This window comes from Patagioenas fasciata, chromosome 4 (genome assembly GCF_037038585.1).
Source record: "Patagioenas fasciata isolate bPatFas1 chromosome 4, bPatFas1.hap1, whole genome shotgun sequence".
NCBI classification, from domain to species: Eukaryota; Metazoa; Chordata; class Aves; order Columbiformes; family Columbidae; genus Patagioenas; species Patagioenas fasciata.
The window spans coordinates 81,028,606-81,042,443 of NC_092523.1; the positions used below are offsets into that span (position 1 = coordinate 81,028,606).

Below are 13,838 nucleotides of genomic sequence, written 5' to 3' on the forward strand. Positions count from 1 at the left end.
AGTGCTGGTACGTTCTCTCAGGGCTGATTTTTCAGGGCTTTCATTTGCGTGGGGCAGTATTTCCACTGGCGACGTCCCTTACTCTGCTCCCGGTTCCAGTGGGTCTGTCTGGTGCTGCCCGTGGCTGTGAGAAATACTGAGCCAGAGAGTGACATCTGAGCAGGTTCAGGAAGCTAAAGATAGGAGCAAGAGTCCGTGTTTTCTTACGGTATGTAATAATTCACTATTAATCAATCACCACTTTGTAAGCATTGTAGTTAGTGGGAACAAAGTGGTGGCACAGAGGAGCTGCTGCTTCACATACGTTAGAATCGTGGCTCAGTAAGATGTTTTTATATATATTGTTAAGTTGTTAGCAAAGGATGAAATGTCTTGATCAGCCTTATTTGACGCTTGCACGGTTCCACCGCAGCTGGAGCCTTGGGTCTGGAAAACCGGGTACATCGGACCGTGCGCTGTTCAGAGCAGCCGAGACAGCTGAGTCAGCAGAGCACAGGAGAGGGACCTGGAGAACCTCGACTGGAATAATGGTTGGGATTTGCGTGGTTAGTACATGAATGGCAGAAGGACTCCTGTTCCTTTGTCGAGGACTCGCTTGTATTTATTGCAGTGGGATATTCAGTTCTAGAATGCTAATCTTCCCGGGAATCCAGTTGGAATGAGGTGATCGGTTTATAAGGACTTACAGGTCTCGGTCATCCTGTTTTCCAGACTTAGCACACATCGTTTCCTGGCTTTAACGCTTTTGCATGATAGTCAAAAGCATTGAGTTTGTCTCAGATGCACCGTGAGGAGGAGCATGGAAAGGATCGAGTTGCGGGGGTGTGTGGTTCTGTTTTGTGCGTGTGTGTTTCTAAAGGTTCTTTCCCCGCTGTTGTTCAGTGGAAATTCCAGACAAGCGGGAAACTGTACCATGTAAAAGAGAAAAGGAAATGTGTGCGAGCTGCATGAAGAAATGCGTGGAAATGTGAAAGAGAAGGTGCTGATTAAAGGTGTGCTTTTCCCTCCACATCTGTACAGACCCCGTAGTGCCCTGGTGCTGAGTTCCTGTCGCTCTTGCAGGCATTTCTCACTAGGCAGAGGGTCAGGGTATTGCCTGTAGGGCTGTAACAGAAGAAAATACTCGTGACTCCGCTGGGTACGTGTGTGTAAGCTGCACGTGAATCACTTGCCAAGGGCTAAGAAAAGAAATCCTTAATTCTTCCATGTGAGCTGGGTAGCGCTGTCCAGGGCAGCCAGGACAGCCGTGTCAGGGCTCTCGCTCTGTGGAGCATCCAGCGAGGTGGGGACTGCGCTGCCCGGGCTGTGACCTGGTCCAGGACAGTGGTTCCTGTGCTGACTTAGAAACAAGCCAACCAAACGTGGGTAACGAGAAAGCAAAACCGTGTTCTGCGGGTAAGCCTCATCGCCTGTTGCTGGCGGCTGTCACAGCGGGGTGGAGGTGTTGGCTGGTTTTTGGCTATGGAGCTGAGCAAAGCTTGTAATAGCAAGTTAAATATTGGAGACTTGTATGTAGGCCAAATAGGGTATGCAGGGAAGAGCTTGAAGGGACAAAATCCAAGTGAGAAAGATCACATGAAAGATGAAGTGAAGCCTGGCAATATTCTCTTTTCCCATTCCCAAGCTAATTGTTAACAGTTTGTTTGCTTTTGTTACGAGATGTTCTTCGCTTTTTACACTTCAGATTAAGGAATAAACAACATTTGTGAATATGAGATGCAAGAGCATGCAGTGCTGAAGTTTGGCCTTAGTGTGCAGGTAGGGATTCTGGGGTGATCAGAGTCTGGTTCTGATCTTTGCGTGTGACGGAAAACGCTGATAAGGAGACAGCTGCACGTGCAGCTGGATTCTCAGCTGATCAGTTTTCAGAAACGCTAGCAATACAGTGAGAAAATACTAGCTCTGTTAGCTTGTTTATGTAGTTCTGGTGTGCAAAGCGTCCTGTGCAACTGCTGTGTTTCTGACTTGTGCTCACATCTGCTTTTTAATTCTTAAAAAAAAAAAAGGCGGGGGGAGGGGCTGGAAGGGCCTTGAGTCGCAGTCCAGCGTGCAGCTCTGCAGGGCGGCGCGGGCGCCTGAGTCCACTGCTGCGCTGGGAGCTGCGGTTCACACAACCTGCGGGCAGCTCGGCCCCAGCGGTCGGTGCCGCCTGCGCGGCGCTGGGGCACGGACAGCGTTGCCCGCGGTCCTGCCCGAGCGTCACCCACGGTCCTGCCCGAGCATCGCCCGCGTGTCGAGGGTTGAGATTGCGGGGTGACAATCAAACCCTGGCAGATGTATTGTTAACCTCCTCTCTTCCCCACTTCCCCCTCTTGCCCCTCCCTCTCCCCCCTTCCCACTCAGGACAGGCGATCGGGAGGGAAAGAAGGACAGAGAGAAGAGAGTTGGAAAAATTAAAGATGTTTTACTATTGCTACTGATAAGAACAGAGAAAATAATACAAAATACACAAAACCAATCTTGAAAGTCTCAGCAACTGCAGAGCCAGCACCCAAAGTCCTGGACTGGACTCTGCAGCCAACTGGAGCTGGATTCAGTCTCTCACTGGCCTCAGTTCGCAGGGGCCACCAGCAAGGTCCTCTCCTAATGTCGGCCATAAGCAGAAGGGAAAAGGAAAAGGCACGAGATCCTTGTGATCTCCCACTTTTATATGAAGTATTCACGTGAATGGAATGTTATACATCGGTGGTCAGTTTCTTGGTCACCAGTTTCTCGTTGCCCCTCTCGCCAGATGTCCATCTGTGCTTATCAATAAGTTTGCATTCCATTGCTAGGTTTACCAAAATGTGTCTGGTTCTCCAGGAAAATGCAGCTAATATGAAGACTTTAGCTGGCAGGCAAAATTCACTAAAAGAGAAACTTGATTTTTAACAAAACCAGGACACTGCGGTCCTGCCCGAGCGTCCCCCGTGTCCTGCCCGAGCGTCCCCCGTGTCCTGCCCGAGCGTCCCCCGTGTCCTGCCCGAGCGTCCCCCGTGTCCTGCCCGAGCAGGGGTTCGGCACTGAGATCCCCGCTGCTCCGGGGAAGCAGATGCAGGTAAACCCGGGTGTGCTCACGATGCCTCCGCAGCCCTGGGTGGAGAAGCCCTGCTGGATGGAAAGCTGTTCTCCTGGGGACACGGGCGGGACACGGGGCGCTGCTGTTCTGCTCTCAGTGTTCACTAACACCTATGGGGAAGAACCGAACTGGTGCATGAGGCAGACTGATCTCTAGAAGGCAGCTACTCAAACAAAACACTTCCAGGAGAGCAAGGAGTCTGCTGGTCAGTGGTAGTGCAGCACGGGAAGCTTTTGGGATCAGTTCAACTGCTAGTCTCTGGGGTATGTAGATTTTTTTCCTCTGAATGCAGTGATTGCAGATGTGCCATTTGTGTCCAGCCCGGCAGCAGTGGGCTGGTGGTGCCTTGTCCGTGGGCGGGAGGAGGTCCAGCGGTCCGTGTACTTTGCTCGGGACTTTGGCACTGCTGGCTGGTGAGGGGAGTAGAGCCTTTCTGTGCTTCGGACGCTCAATGCCCTGCGAGGGAGCGCAGGCATGTAAGTAGGGGGCTGAAAACCCCGCAGGGTTCAGGCTCTCGGGGCTGTCAGCCCTGGTTCGCTGGGTTTGGACCCGCAGCCCTCCCAGCACGCCTGGCCGTGCCGGCTCCCCGGGGCCACAGGCGCTGTCCGGAGCCAGCCCCCGGCGAACCGCGTCGGGACGACGTGTGAACCTGCGCCCAGGCCGAGCTGCGCCACCTCTGAGCGCGTGGAGCGGCGCTGTAGCGGAGCTGAGCTGTTTAACCTCACACGCTGCCCTCAGTGCCGTTTTCCCGAAACACGCAGTGCTTGTCGTGCTTGTTCTTTGTGTCTGGCTGGATTTCCTTGTGACCGGGGGCGTCTTTTTGGGCAGGGGTAGGAGGAAACCAAAAGAATGCTGATGTTGCATCAATATTAAAATTGAGTATTTCGAACTTGCAAGCAAAATAATCTATTTCTTTTGTTTTTAGGATGTGCTTTGCCAAACTGCTGCTTGCCTTAAAGCAAGCAAGCTCCTGAAGCTTTACTGGGGCCTACCTTTGACTCTCAAGGAAAAAATGCTTTGCTGAATTGCTTTGTGCAGACTAATAAACCCTTTTGACTTGCAAATCTCTCACCACTATGAATTAAGTCTTGTATGATGCAAATCTCCCTTTCAGTTATCCTTTCCTTATACCTTGATTTTGAATCTTTCCTTTAGTTCATGGCTTGCATGACGAATTTTCTTTCTTTTCCTTTCTTTTTGCTGTTTGCAAAGACTCTTGGGAGGATTTGACAGATGTGGTGGAGCAATTGCGTGATGATACTGAAGGTGCGTGCCACACCAACGTCTTTCAGCTGTTATTTCCGCTAATGATTTTGGTTTATTGTTTTGAGTCTGAGTGCAAAGCCCCTTGTCCCTGCCCTGCTGGTGCGGGTGGCGTCGTGAGGTCCCAGCCAGGACGGCCGGTCCTGCTCTCGTGCTCCCGAAGCCACTCTGAGCGCTCTGGTGTATCATCCATTGCTCTGGTGCTGTCCCAGACCCCTCTGAGCGCTCTGGTGTATCATCCATTGCTCTGGTGCTGTCCCAAACCCCTCTGAGCGCTCTGGTGTATCATCCATTGCTCTGGTGCTGTCCCAAACCCCTCTGAGCGCTCTGGTGTATCATCCATTGCTCTGGTGCTGTCCCAAACCCCTCTGAGCGCTCTGGTGTATCATCCATTGCTCTGGTGCTGTCCCAAACCCCTCTGAGCGCTCTGGTGTATCATCCATTGCTCTGGTGCTGTCCCAGACCCCTCTGAGCGCTCTGGTGTATCATCCATTGCTCTGGTGCTGTCCCAAACCCCTCTGAGCGCTCTGGTGTATCATCCATTGCTCTGGTGCTGTCCCAGACCCCTCTGAGCGCTCTGGTGTATCATCCATTGCTCTGGTGCTGTCCCAAACCCCTCTGAGCGCTCTGGTGTATCATCCATTGCTCTGGTGCTGTCCCAGACCCCTCTGAGCGCTCTGGTGTATCATCCATTGCTCTGGTGCTGTCCCAAACCCCTCTGAGCGCTCTGGTGTATCATCCATTGCTCTGGTGCTGTCCCAAACCCCTCTGAGCGCTCTGGTGTATCATCCATTGCTCTGGTGCTGTCCCAAACCCCTCTGAGCGCTCTGGTGTATCATCCATTGCTCTGGTGCTGTCCCAAACCCCTCTGAGCGCTCTGGTGTATCATCCATTGCTCTGGTGCTGTCCCAAACCCCTCTGAGCGCTCTGGTGTATCATCCATTGCTCTGGTGCTGTCCCAAACCCCTCTGAGCGCTCTGGTGTATCATCCATTGCTCTGGTGCTGTCCCAGACCCCTCTGAGCGCTCTGGTGTATCATCCATTGCTCTGGTGCTGTCCCAAACCCCTCTGAGCGCTCTGGTGTATCATCCATTGCTCTGGTGCTGTCCCAGACCCCTCTGAGCGCTCTGGTGTATCATCCATTGCTCTGGTGCTGTCCCAAACCCCTCTGAGCGCTCTGGTGTATCATCCATTGCTCTGGTGCTGTCCCAGACCCCTCTGAGCGCTCTGGTGTATCATCCATTGCTCTGGTGCTGTCCCAAACCCCTCTGAGCGCTCTGGTGTATCATCCATTGCTCTGGTGCTGTCCCAAACCCCTCTGAGCGCTCTGGTGTATCATCCATTGCTCTGGTGCTGTCCCAAACCCCTCTGAGCGCTCTGGTGTATCATCCATTGCTCTGGTGCTGTCCCAAACCCCTCTGAGCGCTCTGGTGTATCATCCATTGCTCTGGTGCTGTCCCAAACCCCTCTGAGCGCTCTGGTGTATCATCCATTGCTCTGGTGCTGTCCCAAACCCCTCTGAGCGCTCTGGTGTATCATCCATTGCTCTGGTGCTGTCCCAGACCCCTCTGAGCGCTCTGGTGTATCATCCATTGCTCTGGTGCTGTCCCAAACCCCTCTGAGCGCTCTGGTGTATCATCCATTGCTCTGGTGCTGTCCCAAACCCCTCTGAGCGCTCTGGTGTATCATCCATTGCTCTGGTGCTGTCCCAGACCCCTCTGAGCGCTCTGGTGTATCATCCATTGCTCTGGTGCTGTCCCAAACCCCTCTGAGCGCTCTGGTGTATCATCCATTGCTCTGGTGCTGTCCCAGACCCCTCTGAGCGCTCTGGTGTATCATCCATTGCTCTGGTGCTGTCCCAAACCCCTCTGAGCGCTCTGGTGTATCATCCATTGCTCTGGTGCTGTCCCAAACCCCTCTGAGCGCTCTGGTGTATCATCCATTGCTCTGGTGCTGTCCCAAACCCCTCTGAGCGCTCTGGTGTATCATCCATTGCTCTGGTGCTGTCCCAAACCCCTCTGAGCGCTCTGGTGTATCATCCATTGCTCTGGTGCTGTCCCAGACCCCTCTGAGCGCTCTGGTGTATCATCCATTGCTCTGGTGCTGTCCCAAACCCCTCTGAGCGCTCTGGTGTATCATCCATTGCTCTGGTGCTGTCCCAGACCCCTCTGAGCGCTCTGGTGTATCATCCATTGCTCTGGTGCTGTCCCAAACCCCTCTGAGCGCTCTGGTGTATCATCCATTGCTCTGGTGCTGTCCCAAACCCCTCTGAGCGCTCTGGTGTATCATCCATTGCTCTGGTGCTGTCCCAAACCCCTCTGAGCGCTCTGGTGTATCATCCATTGCTCTGGTGCTGTCCCAAACCCCTCTGAGCGCTCTGGTGTATCATCCATTGCTCTGGTGCTGTCCCAGACCCCTCTGAGCGCTCTGGTGTATCATCCATTGCTCTGGTGCTGTCCCAAACCCCTCTGAGCGCTCTGGTGTATCATCCATTGCTCTGGTGCTGTCCCAGACCCCTCTGAGCGCTCTGGTGTATCATCCATTGCTCTGGTGCTGTCCCAAACCCCTCTGAGCGCTCTGGTGTATCATCCATTGCTCTGGTGCTGTCCCAAACCCCTCTGAGCGCTCTGGTGTATCATCCATTGCTCTGGTGCTGTCCCAAACCCCTCTGAGCGCTCTGGTGTATCATCCATTGCTCTGGTGCTGTCCCAGACCCCTCTGAGCGCTCTGGTGTATCATCCATTGCTCTGGTGCTGTCCCAAACCCCTCTGAGCGCTCTGGTGTATCATCCATTGCTCTGGTGCTGTCCCAGACCCCTCTGAGCGCTCTGGTGTATCATCCATTGCTCTGGTGCTGTCCCAGACCCCTCTGAGCGCTCTGGTGTATCATCCATTGCTCTGGTGCTGTCCCAAACCCCTCTGAGCGCTCTGGTGTATCATCCATTGCTCTGGTGCTGTCCCAAACCCCTCTGAGCGCTCTGGTGTATCATCCATTGCTCTGGTGCTGTCCCAAACCCCTCTGAGCGCTCTGGTGTATCATCCATTGCTCTGGTGCTGTCCCAAACCCCTCTGAGCGCTCTGGTGTATCATCCATTGCTCTGGTGCTGTCCCAGACCCCTCTGAGCGCTCTGGTGTATCATCCATTGCTCTGGTGCTGTCCCAAACCCCTCTGAGCGCTCTGGTGTATCATCCATTGCTCTGGTGCTGTCCCAGACCCCTCTGAGCGCTCTGGTGTATCATCCATTGCTCTGGTGCTGTCCCAAACCCCTCTGAGCGCTCTGGTGTATCATCCATTGCTCTGGTGCTGTCCCAGACCCCTCTGAGCGCTCTGGTGTATCATCCATTGCTCTGGTGCTGTCCCAAACCCCTCTGAGCGCTCTGGTGTATCATCCATTGCTCTGGTGCTGTCCCAAACCCCTCTGAGCGCTCTGGTGTATCATCCATTGCTCTGGTGCTGTCCCAAACCCCTCTGAGCGCTCTGGTGTATCATCCATTGCTCTGGTGCTGTCCCAAACCCCTCTGAGCGCTCTGGTGTATCATCCATTGCTCTGGTGCTGTCCCAAACCCCTCTGAGCGCTCTGGTGTATCATCCATTGCTCTGGTGCTGTCCCAAACCCCTCTGAGCGCTCTGGTGTATCATCCATTGCTCTGGTGCTGTCCCAGACCCCTCTGAGCGCTCTGGTGTATCATCCATTGCTCTGGTGCTGTCCCAAACCCCTCTGAGCGCTCTGGTGTATCATCCATTGCTCTGGTGCTGTCCCAGACCCCTCTGAGCGCTCTGGTGTATCATCCATTGCTCTGGTGCTGTCCCAGACCCCTCTGAGCGCTCTGGTGTATCATCCATTGCTCTGGTGCTGTCCCAAACCCCTCTGAGCGCTCTGGTGTATCATCCATTGCTCTGGTGCTGTCCCAAACCCCTCTGAGCGCTCTGGTGTATCATCCATTGCTCTGGTGCTGTCCCAAACCCCTCTGAGCGCTCTGGTGTATCATCCATTGCTCTGGTGCTGTCCCAAACCCCTCTGAGCGCTCTGGTGTATCATCCATTGCTCTGGTGCTGTCCCAAACCCCTCTGAGCGCTCTGGTGTATCATCCATTGCTCTCGCTATCATCTGACTTCTCATTTAAAGTGGGTATTGTGTGAAGGCTTTTACCAGCCCCTTCTTGGGTTCCACATGATCCATTCTGGTTTCTAAATTCTTACTGATATCAAAAATATGTGCATACAGTGTTGCTTAAAAAAAATTTGGGGCATGTTGACTTGAAGTGGAGGTAGAGAAAGTGAATAAACAAGTGACTACTTTACTTGTGTTAAATGCATTCTGAGACAGTTATTTTCCCTGGTATAAGCAGAACTTAAGAGGTGCAGCGATATGTGGAAGCTAACTGCGAAATATTTCAGAAATCACCCCAGAGCTTCAGATTTCCTCCAGTATTTCCATTTATCAACTGGAAACTTTGCAAAAGCAAGTCTAAAATCTTCTACTGCAAATTTGGATTAAAACTTGTGAAGTACTAATTTTTTATTTTTGTATATATATATTATTTATTTATTTTAATTTTTATTTATCAATATATATTGATTCTTACAAATGGTGCAAATGTGAAATAGACAAGTGCCCAGCTCAGTGCGTGCTCAAGTAAGTTTGTAGTTTGATGACTACAACTGCTGATGCTTGGGATGGTGTCTGCAGCACAAAATGCTTGTAAACCTTTTGGAATCAAGGGAATAAGGCTGGAATTTTCCTTTTGTGGCGAAGAAGTGTGTGCTCATCCTTAGGAAGAACACCGATTTCAGTACAGGATGGTTGGAGGCTGTTAGTCCGCAGTCTTTCCCCTGCGGTCCCAACGGAGGAGCTGGAGCTCTTGCTGTCTCTCGGCAGGAGATGGGAGAGCACAGCTCCTGTTATCCCCATAGGACAATCCTGGAGCAGTCGCATTTCAGCTCTTCCTGTCGATTCCTGAATTAAACGTTTTGGAAGGTGGTGTAATTGCACAGCCCATGGTGACTGTTTTCTTACCAGTGTTTCGTTCAGCTTTGGTCTAATCCTTGCCATTGGGATATTAAGAAAAAGCTGCATTTGTTTCTTTGTAGTACAGCTGAGGAATTTAAATATAAAACTATATATAAATCAGAAGTAGAATGGTGAAATGAAGCAAAGGACATGTGTTGTAGGGGCTCAGGGTCATGAACAGAGGGTGCGTATGTGCAGCAGTGTGCAGGGTGCATCTGCCTTGCCCTGGGTGGCTGCGGTGACTGTCAGAGCGGTCACTGGTGGTGGGCGGCCAGGGCAGAGGGGGGGACTGGCCTGGGGGAGCGGCTCCAGCGCAAACAGCGCTTCTGGCAGGGGACAAGCACCATCCACCATGACACTCACTGTTTTTGATTGACATTTGACAACTCCGGTGGTGTAAATAGTTTTCAAGTGGGTGTGTTGAGCACAAAAATGAGTTTTGATGCGTTAGCTACAGCTGTTTCTTGTGTGTTCACCTTGGGATAGCCACGGTGGTCTTGAAGGAAAACAGGCATTGGAGGCTGTTTTCCCATAAAACCTTGTGCGGATTTGTTGCCTGTGTTCGGTCTTGGGGCGGGAGGGAGCGCATTTGAGATGTGTGTCTTGTCTGGCTTCCCTTCAATCTTCTTTTCCGCTGTCGCGCTCTGGTTTTGAAGCTGGTGTGAGGGGCCCCGTGCTGTCCCCCCTGGTGACGGTCCCCGCTGCTCCGGCAAAAGTCAACGTGAGGAGCGTCGTCGCAGGAACAGGTGGAGCAACCTTTGAGGCTCTGGTGGCCATGTTTCCTCTGATAGGAAACGGTGGTTTGTTTTGCGAGGTGGCGCTAGTGCAGCGCGTTCCGGTGTGTCCGCAGAGCCACAGCAGACGGCTTCACCCGGGAACGTGGAGGCGTACGGCCCCTTTCTGTACCACCAGACGTGCCTTGGCTGTTCACGCGGGAGTGGTCGTGTCGCTTTTACCTTCATCACTGCTGGCCTTTGAGTGTTTGCGTGATACGTAAAACACGTAGCAGCTTCCGGGGAGAACCAGATGAATTATTCTGAGAAAAATGCAGACTGTGCTGCTGCTCTTTGCCTCTCCTCGGATGGTTTGTGGAGAGAGAGCTGCGGCTTGGAGGAGGTTTCTCATCTTCTGCCTTGTGCACTGTGCAGAACAGAGACTAAGGGATGGTTCAGATGAATGAAGTCTTTAATTTATCTAGGGATTTGCTTTTCACATTTATTCGAAGTGATACATGTGTTCATGATTTCATAGCCTGAGCAGCTGGAACTAATGTCGTTCCCCATGTCAATTTGCTCAGCCGAAACTCGGTGTGCTGTACACAGCCGGCTGGTTTGCTTTGGGAAGGTGTGTCTCAGTTAATCTGGATACAATCCAGATGCTTTACAGCACGGTGTGTGAGCAGGTTCCTTCACATCTGCAGTGTTTCCTGACTCCCTGCACGTGCGGGAATGGGAATGGGGAGGAGGAGCACAACTTGCGTTCACCAGGTGAGAAGCACCTAGGCCAGGTGCGAACAGAGAACTTGCCTCTGGTGCAACAGCATTTCGGTAGCAAGATTTTTCCCTCTTCCTGTGTTACTTCGTGGCCTGGAGCTCAAGCACGGTTTATTTGTGGATGCAGGACAGTTTTACTGTAGTTATGGGATAGTGCTGCTGTAAATGAGGGTTTTTTGCACATTGCACAGGTCAGGGAGGCCCGCAGGCAGGGTGTAGTTTGGAACATGGGTGTCTGTATTGGTTTCTTGCACCAAGAAGATGCTAGCAAGTATCTGAATACTTATGGTAGAGGAAGAATATAGTCTTGGGAAAGTTGTGTGAGCGTTGGAAATGTGAGTGAGCTGTCAGAGGAGCTGTGAGGGTCAGCTCCGTGTTGTCAGTGGGGAAAAAACATCGGTAGTGGTGATAAAATGGGGAGAGAGAGGGGTGGGAATTGGCTCCGTGTTATATCAAAGTGTAAAGAAAAGAGGTCATGAGAGGTAAAGCTAGAGAGACACATGGGTGGCTTAAGTGTGAGAGGATTCCTGGTTATCTTTAGATTGAAGAACAACCCGTAAATGGAGAATTCTCAGCGGTTTGTAGTGACTGGGCATAACTGGGGATTTGCCCTGATGTTCGGTGGCGAGTTGTCAAGATGTAAAGCGCAATGTCAGCAGCTGTCTTCAGACTTCTCTTTCTTGAAAATGTAAAGCTTGTGTAGTTATTTGAAGTGTGATATATGGCCTATTCCCATGTCATTGTGCCTTTGGCCATAAAACACAAGTTAGCTTTGATTTCTCTCAACAAAGGCCTGAAGAGAGCACCTCGGGTCAAACTGTTGCTGCCCCCAAAACGTCTTCCAAGCTGAGGGACAAAAAGAGAGGGAGGTGGGATATCTTATTATTTCAAAAATAGCTTCTGTCACTCGACACTTTGTTTCTTTTTTGATAGATCCTAATTATCTCATGGCTAATGAACGCATGAACCTGATGAACATGGCGAAACTGAGCATCAAGGGGTTGATTGAGTCGGCGCTTAACCTGGGCAGGACGCTGGACTCGGACTACGCCCCGCTGCAGCAGTTCTTCGTGGTGATGGAGCATTGCCTGAAGCACGGCCTGAAAGGTAACCCGGCTCGAGGGGCCTTGTCCCGCTGCCGGTCTGAGCGTAGGAGCAGGGAAGAGCAGCCTGGTTTTTAAAGCCTGGTTTCGTGAGCTGCTGTAGACTGAGGAGAGGCTGAGCAGGGTCGCTGCTGTGACCACGGCTGGCATGACAGGCCACGGGAACCACAGTAAATGTGCCGGAGGTGTGACGCCGCGCTGAGACGTTCCTGGCGGCTGCAGTGTCCTGCTGGTCTTGAAACGGCTTTGCAGGTGTGGGTCGAGTATAACTAAGTGACCGGGGATAAAATGAGCTGCTCCGCGAACTCATGACTCCCTCTTCTCTGCAGTTCCTCCTGCTCCAGGGACACAGCGGTCCCCTGGCAGGAAGAGGAACCGTAACAGACATCCTTTCTCAATATTTCGCCAAAGCTGAGGATTTTGGCTTTGTGCGGCTGATGTCTTCTAAGCTGCTTCTAAAATGGCAAACAGAGCATATATTGAACTATATTGTATGGAGTCACCGCTCAAATGGCCAAGTGGTGGACTGCTTTTCTTAATATGCTGCCCTTGTGTGATAGTAGCTTGAGATGAAAAGCAGATGATTTACAGTTCCCATATGTACATCCTGTGGTGCTTCTTCAGCAGCTGTGTTCAGTGTTACACACGGAAGGAGCGACTCCCGTTCCGGTTAAGGTAACGTTTTGCAAGGGAAAGGTGTTCGCATTCTTCAGGTTGTTCATCCGTGCGCCAGCGTCCCTGCTGCTGGTCGTTAGTTAGACGGTAACAGAGCTGTTGGTCTTCTCACTGCTGCTGTGCGGTCCCGGTAAGACCTATAGGAAAAACTGATCTCCAGCCTCAGTACGAGGGCATCCCTGGAAAGCTTTTGTGGAGGAGGAGAGGACGCACGGAGACGCCCAGGAACCCGCGGAGCGGATTCCAAGTGGTGCGGCCCTCTTTCTTGTAACGTGGTGGGCAGTGAGGGAAAAACCCACTGTCCACACACCCAGTGGGACTCGGGGGCGGCAGCAGCATCCTAGTCCAAATTTTGACTTCTAGCAGTGAATTGAAGTTGCTGGTTATCACTGCATGTTGCTGTTTTGGTATATTTGGGATGTTTGAAATGTTTTCTCGTGTGTGTCTCAAACTCCTGTTGCTTTATTTGAACGATGCCAGTAATTACCACACTGGAGCATAAAAAACCATCATCTATTGTACTTGCCCAGTTGCAGTCCTAGAAGAATCTTTCTGGGGGTTTTTGTTTGCTGCTCATTTACTTCTGACCACGTTTGAGAATGTGTTTGGTAAGCACAGACCTAATGGGCTCGTTTTCTGTCTTCTTCTAGCCAAAAAGACTTTTCTTGGGCAAAATAAGTCATTTTGGGGACCGCTAGAACTAGTGGAGAAACTCGTTCCTGAAGCTGCAGAGATTACAGCGAGTGTTAAAGATCTCCCAGGGCTGAAGTGAGTACGGTCTCTTACCACACAACTACATAACGTGGTTTTATTGTAAGAAGGATCCTGAAGAAGAGAAGAAGGGGCAAGCATAACCCTCAGGAATCCATCTGCTGCCTTCTGCTGATAGAAATGGATCACTGCTCTCTTTTTCGTAATTCTCTGTGGAAGGAGAGGATAGGATCTGATATTTCTGTGTTAGGCACATGGGGTTTTATGGACAACAGAGCAGTTATTGCTTGCACTAAGCCAGTGACGGTGTGCTTTAGGTACAGGAATAGCCTTTCACTGACTCTTTCTGAAGTCGGACTGAAGAAGGGACTTGGAAGGAAGGTGATTACAGGTTAAATAATTTTCAGGCTGATAGAGGTAATTTTTCTTCTAAAGAAATGCTGTTAAACTTGTCAAGTTTGTGTGAAAGGGAGGCAGAGTCACAAATTGGAGAAGGTGCTAGCTTGTGTGAATAGAGGAGGAAA

General features: G+C 51.4%; 1 protein-coding gene across 12 annotated transcripts in view; it reads left to right on the forward strand.

Moving 5' to 3' along the window:
• RUFY3 (RUN and FYVE domain containing 3) overlaps window positions 1–13,838 on the forward strand; it is a 51,482-nt gene that overhangs the window by 13,387 nt on the left and 24,257 nt on the right. For 7 of the 12 annotated variants that reach the window (XR_011738993.1, XR_011738995.1, XM_071808322.1 and 4 more), the window contains exons 2-4: window positions 4,271–4,324; window positions 11,759–11,932; window positions 13,254–13,371. Coding sequence is in view for 10 of the 12 variants with exons in the window: in XM_071808322.1 (XP_071664423.1) it covers window positions 4,271–4,324; window positions 11,759–11,932; window positions 13,254–13,371 (346 nt within the window). In the remaining 2 variants the exon portion in view is untranslated. Of the gene's footprint in view, window positions 1–3,494; window positions 3,535–4,270; window positions 4,325–11,758; window positions 11,933–13,253; window positions 13,372–13,838 lie in introns of those variants that run through there. The other 5 variants (XM_071808323.1, XM_065837276.2, XM_065837277.2 and 2 more) reach the window with 2 other exon arrangements.